General features: G+C 29.5%; 1 protein-coding gene across 1 annotated transcript in view; it reads right to left on the bottom strand.

Moving 5' to 3' along the window:
- Positions 1 to 2,967, bottom strand: part of swap70b (switching B cell complex subunit SWAP70b) — a 25,918-nt gene extending 22,951 nt beyond the window's left edge. Inside the window, exons 1-2 of the mRNA XM_068722913.1 lie at positions 2,772 to 2,967; positions 641 to 781 (exon numbers count right to left, since the gene is read on the bottom strand). Of these exons, the coding sequence (XP_068579014.1) occupies positions 641 to 781; positions 2,772 to 2,867 (237 nt within the window). The 5' untranslated portion in view covers positions 2,868 to 2,967. The remainder of the gene's footprint in view (positions 1 to 640; positions 782 to 2,771) is intronic.
- Positions 2,968 to 10,811: the final 7,844 nt, after the last annotated feature.

The following is a 10,811-nucleotide window of genomic DNA, read 5'->3' as shown; positions in this document are numbered from 1 at the left end:
GAAAACAACCACCATTCATGCGTGTGACCCCCCCCCCCCACTTCCCCGTTGTTGTGACATCATCAAAGAGGGACGGGACAAGGCAGCTCAATGCGTCGAGCTCAGCGGAGCACAATGAACCGACGGACACAATAGAGACGGTCGCCGGGACAATAGACTAACACTGAGCGTCAATTGGTGGACTTCACCGGCGTCTTCGACCGAAGATTTGCTGCGTCACCACCGTCACCACCGTCACCACCACCACACAACATTTAACACACACACACACACAGACACACAGAGCTTTTAAATCCTGCCATCAAGTTTCTGTTTTTGTTCCGCTGATGATGCGTCACTCTCCCTATAAGGAGATGAGGAGTCACAGAGCGCTGACTCACATGTCAGGACCACAGACCGTTATTGTTTCCTCCATCGAACGGAGAAATCTGCTGCGTTTGTCAAATATAAACGCACCCGAGTTCCTTCACTCAGACTCTGTTGATCTGTGACACGTGTCCGCCTGCCTTTGACCCCTCGCGCCATTGAGTAGAAATGGAACCGCAGAAGGGAACCTCTGCGTCTCCTCATGTGTGTGTGTGTGTGTGTGTGTGTGTGTGTGTGTGGGGGGGGGGGGGGGGGGGGGGGAATGTTTCCGTACCTTGTCCAGGATGAACTTGTTCAGGTAGGGCATGTAGCCCTGGTTGGAGACGGGACCCTCGTCGTCGTCTTTAAAGTGCTCCTCCAGAGCCACCGGGTCGTGGGGGATCTTCATCACCGTGCACAAGTTGTGGGACAGCACCTGGAGGGACGGACACCATAAATCATCTGTCAACTAGTTTAATGAATCTGTTCCTTGTTTCATCTACAGAACAGTGTCCGAGAGCTTGAGGCGAGAACTTCAAATGTCACGTCTGACGATCTGGAGCCAGAAGATGTTTGACCACCAGGATTCATTCATAAAGTGTTGCTATTATAGATTACTTTACTACGACATGAAGCTCAAGGATCTCGTCTGTAGGAACTTACATCGAGATACTTGAGAATACGTTTGCTGTTGTTGAGGGGAAAATGAAGATAAGGAAGACCTTGAGAGAACTCCCGATGCAGCGAAAAGCTGAGATACTCGCCTCTCTTTTAGTCACGCGTCCCATGATGCAACTCAACAGCGTCTCGCGTTAAATTCAACCTGCCTGCTCGATGCCAAACGTCTGTAACGCGGCGTTTCCTGCGCTGGTGTGTAGTTCTGAATCGATGTTCAAAAGTCAGAATATCGATCTGCCCCTAAATGTGTCATCAAATCAGTGATATTTAAAAGACAGTCTTGGATATTTTGAGTTCAGCCTGTGACGTCCAGCACATACGCCAGGAAATACTTTGTCAATCATTCGTTCTGGTGAACACACACACACACACACACACACACACACACACACACACACACACACACACACACACACACACACACACACACACACACACACATATATCGTAAGCATTTTGTGCTTTCCTGTATTTCCAAGAGTGACGACAGAGTGACAGAAGAAGGAGGTTTCTCCTCTTTCAACACATGGAACCCGTCGCAGAGCCGGAAGCTTTTCTGGTCTATTTGGTGTAAAAAAACAATCCATCTAAAAGATGAACCTTTGCTCTTTGGATTCAGAGGCAGCTGACCTTCAATGCTTCTTTCTTTAGAGCAACTGCTGAACAATGTCTGTCTGACACACAGCTGGAAATATGTGGGCATGTCCGCTTGTACACATGTCGAGTTATTCGAAAGGGAACGTTTGCTTTTTGTTTTACTCGCTTACCGTCGCTCCACCGACTCCATTTGAACAAAACGTTTCACCGGGTTTTTCCCCGCTGAAACGGTTAAATTATGAAATATTGTACAACAATGATCAGGGATGAGCAGAATGGGGAAGATTGTTCACAGTCAGAGCTGTACTCAAGTACACGTCTGTGGTACTTCTCTACTTCTATTCCACTACATTATCAGAGGGAAATATTTTACTCCACTACATTTATTTGACACATGAACATGTACAAGTACAGCTGAGAGTTATTCATCACATCGTTCATGAGAAACTATTTTGTGACTCATCTTTTCCCTGTAATATCTTTACACTGATTTGTAATAATGTTGAGAATTGTTGGACAAAAAAAAAAAAAGAGTCAAATCCAGCTTGAAGTAGTTCTAATCTAAAGATGTAATAAACAATAGCAGAAGAGTCACAGGGACAGCTCTCTACGTTGAGTACTTGTTACATTATTAAGTACATTTTCTTGATTATACATACATACTTTTACTTGAAGTACTACTTTAAAACCAGGACTTTTACAGAGCGGTATTAGGGCTGTTGTTGGTGAGTTAAATTGTGATGTTTTTAAATCGTTTTAGCGTCAAAAAAGAGACACAATAACATTCCGATGACTTCGAAACTCCAATAAACTCTTCATTGAACTGTCTGTGGTTTTTACTTTACTGGTAAACTTGTTTAGTTTATCGTGTTGATTGTGCACGAGCAGGTGCGTCTCTGCTGCTCTGTGTGTGTGTGTGTGTGTGTGTGTGTGTGTGTGTGTGTGTGTGGGGGGGGGGGGGGGGGGGGGGGGGGGGGGGGGGGGGCATTTTTCAAAGAAGACAATAGCCGAGGTGTTTTTAAATGTAGCTTATAACAATAACAACAAAAGTAAATACTCAAAGTATCAAAAACCGGAGTTTCCTGCTCGGCCAAAGCGCGAGCTCAGATTCCCAGACGCGCACGCGTAATAAAAGTGTAAAGTGGAGTTACCTTCAGCTGAGATTTGGAGACTTTCCCGCTTTTGTCCACGTCCAGAGACGTGAACGCGTGCCAGATGGACTTCAACAGCTCGTCCCGCAGCGCCATGGTGCTGACCGTGATCTCGCGCTCCTCTTCTGTCTGCGGGGTTTGCGCTCGAGGCTCTTCTCTTCCTCTCTTCGCTCTCAAACCTTCTGTCGGACGCGATGAGGGGAAAAGTCACGTGACACTTCGTGTGCAGCGTGTATTCTTCTTTTTTTTTTTTTTTTCTTTTTTTTTTTGGTGCGTGATTGTGATTGAAGAGCTGCAGCACCGCTCAGTGAGAGAACATCACCAGCACCACAAACTAGTCATTTAATGGATGTTCGTGTGTGTGTGTGTGTGTGTGTGTGTGTGTGTGTGTGTGTGTGTGTGTGTGTGTGTGTGTGTGTGTGTGTGTGTGTGTGTGTGTGTGCGCGCGCGCGCGCGCGTGTGTGTTTTCTCCAGAGTTTATGCTGAGAATTTAGATTTGTTTGCTGGAGGATATTTGTTTTGTTGTAACGACATTTTTTGGACATTTTATACAATGACCGCCTATAGTGTGACTTTTAGATGATGATGACCTCCTGCCTTGAAGTGTGGTCTGACCGGCTCGGCTCCATCTTCACACAGACCTTTACCGGATCACTGTAGCTGTTAAACACTCCCCTGTGATCCCTGTCCAAGAAACCCTCCGTCAGGGTTACATGACTGCTAACAGGCCTGTTGGTGTCACTGCAGACCAGTCACACCCTGACACCTTTTTGATGACATACTATATGATAAAAGTTACACTTTTGACATTTTGATGACATTTATTACGACATGCTATACTGTGACTTTTTATATTTTTACGACATACTATATTATGACTTTTATATTTTTGATGACATACTATACTATGACTTTTATATTTTAAGACATACTATATTATGACTTTTATATTTTAAGACATACTATATTATGACTTTTATATTTTTACGACATACTATACTATGACTTTTATATTTTAAGACATACTATATTATGACTTTTATATTTTAAGACATACTATATTATGACTTTTATATTTTAAGACATACTATATTATGACTTTTATATTTTTACGACATACTATACTATGACTTTATATTTTATGACATACTATACTATGACTTTATATTTTTGATGACATACTATATTATGACTTTTATATTTTTATGACATGCTATACTATGACTTTTTATATTTTTGATGACATGCTATATTATGACTTTTTATATTTTTAAGACATACTATACTATGACTTTAAATATTTTTATGACATGCTATATTATGACTTTTATGTTTTTAAGACATACTATACTATGACTTTTTATATTTTTGATGACATACTATACTATGACTTTTTATATTTTTGATGACATGCTATACTATGACTTTTTAATACTTTTATAACATACTATACTATGACTTTTTATATTTTTGATGACATACTATACTATGACTTTTTATATTTTTGATGACATGCTATACTATGACTTTTTATATTTTTGATGACATACTATACTATGACTTTTTATATTTTTGATGACATGCTATACTATGACTTTTTATACTTTTGATGACATACTATACTATGACTTTTTATATTTTTGATGACATACTATACTATGACTTTTTATATTTTTGATGACATGCTATACGATGATTTTTTTATATTTTTATGATATACTATACTATGACTTTTTATATTTTTGATGACATGCTATACTATGACTTTTTAATATTTTTATGACATACTATACTATGACTTTTTATACTTTTGATGACATGTTATACGATGATTTTTTTATATTTTTATGATATACTATACTATGACTTTTTATATTTTTGATGACATGCTATACTATGACTTTTTATATTTTTGATGACATGCTATACGATGATTTTTTTATATTTTTATGATATACTATACTATGACTTTTTATATTTTTGATGACATGCTATACTATGACTTTTTACATTTTTGATGACATACTATACTATGACTTTTTACATTTTTGATGACATACTATACTATGACTTTTTATACTTTTGATGACATGTTATACTATGACTTTTTATACTTTTGATGACATGTTATACTATGACTTTTTATATTTTTACGACATACTATACTATGACTTTTTATATTTTTGATGACATGCTATACTATGACTTTTTATATTTTTTATGACATGCTATACTATGACTTTTTATATTTTTTATGACATGCTATACTATGACTTTTTAATATTTTTGATGACATGCTATACTATGACTTTTTACATTTTTGATGACATACTATACTATGACTTTTTATATTTTTACGACATACTATACTATGACTTTTTCATTTTTGATGACATACTATACTATGACTTTTTATATTTTTACGACATACTATACTATGACTTTTTATATTTTTGATGACATACTATACTATGACTTTTTATATTTTTTATGACATACTATACTATGACTTTTTATACTTTTGATGACATACTATTTTATGACTTTTTATATTTTTGATGACATGCTATACTATGACTTTTTATATTTTTACGACATACTATACTATGACTTTTTCATTTTTGATGACATACTATACTATGACTTTTTATATTTTTTATGACATACTATACTATGACTTTTTATATTTTTTATGACATACTATACTATGACTTTTTCATTTTTGATGACATACTATACTATGACTTTTTATATTTTTGATGACATGCTATACTATGACTTTTTATATTTTTTATGACATACTATACTATGACTTTTTATGTTTTTGATGACATGCTATACTATGACTTTTTTTTATACTTTTGATGACATGCTATACTATGACTTTTATATCTTTATGACATACTATACTATGACTTTTTATATTTTTGATGACATACTATACTATGACTTTTTATATTTTTGATGACATGCTATACTATGACTTTTTATTTTTTTTTATGACATGCTATACTATGACTTTTTAATATTTTTGATGACTTGCTATACTATGACTTTTTATATTTTTGATGACATGCTATACTATGACTTTTTATATTTTTTATGACATGCTATACTATGACTTTTTAATATTTTTGATGACTTGCTATACTATGACTTTTTATATTTTTGATGACATACTATACTATGACTTTTTACATTTTTGATGACATACTATACTATGACTTTTTACATTTTTGATAACATGCTATACTATGACTTTTTACATTTTTGATGACATGCTATACTATGACTTTTTAATAATTTTATGACATACTATACTATGACTTTTTATAATTTTGATGACATACTATACTATGACTTTTTATACTTTTTATGACATGCTATACTATGACTTTTTATATTTTTGATGACATACTATACTATGACTTTTTATATTTTTTATGACATGCTATACTATGACTTTTATATTTTTACGACATATTATACTATGACTTTTATATTTTTACGACATTATACTATGACTTTTATATTTTTACGACATATTATACTATGACTTATTATATTTTTGATGACATACTATACTATGACTTTTATATTTTTACGACATATTATACTATGACTTTTATATTTTTACGACATATTATACTATGACTTTTATATTTTTACGACATATTATACTATGACTTTTATATTTTTACGACATATACTATGACTTTTTATATTTTTGATGACATACTATACTATGACTTTTATATTTTTACGACATTATACTATGACTTTTATATTTTTACGACATATTATACTATGCCTTTTTATATTTTTGATGACATACTATACTATGACTTTTTATATTTTTGATGACATACTATACTATGACTTTTTAATATTTTTATGACATACTATACTATGACTTTTTACATTTTTGATGACATACTATACTATGACTTTTTACATTTTTGATGACATGTTATACTATGACTTTTTATATTTTTACGACATACTATACTATGACTTTTTATATTTTTGATGACATGCTATACTATGACTTTTTATATTTTTGATGACATACTATACTATGACTTTTTATATTTTTACGACATACTATACTATGACTTGTTTATATTTTTGATGACATACTATACTATGACTTTTTATACTTTTGATGACATGTTATACTATGACTTTTTATATTTTTGATGACATGCTATACTATGACTTTTTATATTTTTGATGACTTGCTATACTATGACTTGTTTATATTTTTGATGACATACTATACTATGACTTTTTATACTTTTGATGACATGTTATACTATGACTTTTTATATTTTTGATGACATACTATACTATGACTTTTTATACTTTTGATGACATGCTATACTATGACTTTTTATACTTTTGATGACATACTATACTATGACTTGTTTATATTTTTGATGACATACTATACTATGACTTTTTATATTTTTACGACATACTATACTATGACTTTTTATACTTTTGATGACATACTATACTATGACTTTTTATACTTTTGATGACATACTATACTATGACTTGTTTATATTTTTGATGACATACTATACTATGACTTTTTATACTTTTGATGACATGCTATACTATGACTTTTTATACTTTTGATGACATGCTATACTATGACTTTTTATACTTTTGATGACATGCTATACTATGACTTTTTATATTTTTTACGACATACTATATTATGACTTTTTTATATTTTTGATGACATATTATACTATGACTTTTTATATTTTTTATGACATGCTATACTATGACTTTTTATATTTTTACAACATACTATACTATGACTTTTTATATTTTTGATGACTTGCTATACTATGACTTTTTAATACTTTTATAATATACTATACTATGACTTTTTATATTTTTGATGACATGCTATACTATGACTTTTTATATTTTTACAACATACTATACTATGACTTTTTATATTTTTGATGACATACTATACTATGACTTTTTATATTTTTGATGACATGCTATACTATGACTTTTTAATACTTTTATAACATACTATACTATGACTTTTTATACTTTTGATGACATACTATACTATGACTTTTTATATTTTTGATGACATACTATACTATGACTTTTTATATTTTTGATGACATGCTATACGATGACTTTTTTATATTTTTATGATATACTATACTATGACTTTTTATATTTTTGATGACATGCTTTACTATGACTTTTTAATATTTTTATGACATACTATACTATGACTTTTTATACTTTTGATGACATACTATACTATGACTTTTTACATTTTTGATGACATACTATACTATGACTTTTTATACTTTTGATGACATGTTATACTATGACTTTTTATATTTTTACGACATACTATACTATGACTTTTTATATTTTTGATGACATGCTATACTATGACTTTTTATATTTTTTATGACATGCTATACTATGACTTTTTATATTTTTTATGACATGCTATACTATGACTTTTTAATATTTTTGATGACATGCTATACTATGACTTTTTACATTTTTGATGACATACTATACTATGACTTTTTCATTTTTGATGACATACTATACTATGACTTTTTATATTTTTACGACATACTATACTATGACTTTTTATATTTTTGATGACATACTATACTATGACTTTTTATATTTTTGATGACATGCTATACTATGACTTTTTATATTTTTTATGACATACTATACTATGACTTTTTATGTTTTTGATGACATGCTATACTATGACTTTTTTTTATACTTTTGATGACATGCTATACTATGACTTTTATATCTTTATGACATACTATACTATGACTTTTTATATTTTTGATGACATACTATACTATGACTTTTTATATTTTTGATGACATGCTATACTATGACTTTTTATTTTTTTTTATGACATGCTATACTATGACTTTTTAATATTTTTGATGACTTGCTATACTATGACTTTTTATATTTTTGATGACATGCTATACTATGACTTTTTATATTTTTTATGACATGCTATACTATGACTTTTTAATATTTTTGATGACTTGCTATACTATGACTTTTTATATTTTTGATGACATACTATACTATGACTTTTTACATTTTTGATGACATACTATACTATGACTTTTTACATTTTTGATAACATGCTATACTATGACTTTTTACATTTTTGATGACATACTATACTATGACTTTTTAATAATTTTATGACATACTATACTATGACTTTTTATAATTTTGATGACATGCTATACTATGACTTTTTATATTTTTTATGACATGCTATACTATGACTTTTTATATTTTTTATGACATGCTATACTATGACTTTTATATTTTTACGACATATTATACTATGACTTTTATATTTTTACGACATATTATACTATGACTTTTTATATTTTTGATGACATACTATACTATGACTTTTATATTTTTACGACATATTATACTATGACTTTTATATTTTTACGACATATTATACTATGACTTTTATATTTTTACAACATATTATACTATGACTTTTATATTTTTACGACATATATTATGACTTTTTATATTTTTGATGACATACTATACTATGACTTTTATATTTTTACGACATTATACTATGACTTTTATATTTTTACGACATATTATACTATGCCTTTTTATATTTTTGATGACATACTATACTATGACTTTTTATATTTTTGATGACATACTATACTATGACTTTTTAATATTTTTATGACATACTATACTATGACTTTTTACATTTTTGATGACATACTATACTATGACTTTTTATATTTTTGATGACATGTTATACTATGACTTTTTATATTTTTTATGACATGCTAAACTATGACTTTTTACATTTTTGATGACATGCTATACTATGACTTTTTATATTTTTTATGACATGCTATACTATGACTTTTTACATTTTTGATGACATGCTATACTATGACTTTTTCATTTTTGATGACATACTATACTATGACTTTTTATACTTTTGATGACATACTATACTATGACTTTTTATATTTTTGATGACATACTATACTATGACTTTTTATACTTTTGATGACATACTATTTTATGACTTTTTATATTTTTGATGACATGCTATACTATGACTTTTTATATTTTTTATGACATGCTATACTATGACTTTTTATATTTTTGATGACATGCTATACTATGACTTTTTATATTTTTACGACATACTATACTATGACTTTTTATGTTTTTGATGACATGCTATACTATGACTTTTTTATACTTTTGATGACATGCTATACTATGACTTTTTATATTTTTGATGACATACTATACTATGACTTTTTATATTTTTGATAACATGCTATACTATGACTTTTTAATAATTTTATGACATACTATACTATGACTTTTTACATTTTTGATAACATGCTATACTATGACTTTTTTATATTTTTGATAACATGCTATACTATGACTTTTTAATAATTTTATGACATACTATACTATGACTTTTTATCATTTTGATGACATGCTATACTATGACTTTTTATATTTTTGATGACATATTATACTATGACTTTTATATTTTTACGACATATACTATGACTTTTTATATTTTTGATGACATACTATACTATGACTTTTATATTTTTACGACATATTATACTATGACTTTTATATTTTCACGACATTATACTATGACTTTTATATTTTTACGACATATTATACTATGACTTTTATATTTTTGATGACATATTATACTATGACTTTTTAATATTTTTGATGACATATACTATGACTTTTATATTTTTACGACATATTATACTATGACTTTTATATTTTTACGACATTATACTATGACTTTTATATTTTTACGACATATTATACTATGCCTTTTTATATTTTTGATGACATGCTATACTATGACTTTTTAATATTTTTATGACATACTATACTATGCCTTTTTATATTTTTGATGACATGCTATACTATGACTTTTTAATATTTTTATGACAT

The sequence above is a fragment of the Cebidichthys violaceus genome, unplaced genomic scaffold, assembly GCF_023349555.1.
Source record: "Cebidichthys violaceus isolate CVI_PGR_0920_01 unplaced genomic scaffold, fCebVio1.0.p SCAF_3, whole genome shotgun sequence".
Taxonomy (NCBI): Eukaryota; Metazoa; Chordata; class Actinopteri; order Perciformes; family Stichaeidae; genus Cebidichthys; species Cebidichthys violaceus.
Note: the sequence above shows the minus strand (reverse complement) of the source record. Positions and strands in the feature narration are given on the sequence as shown.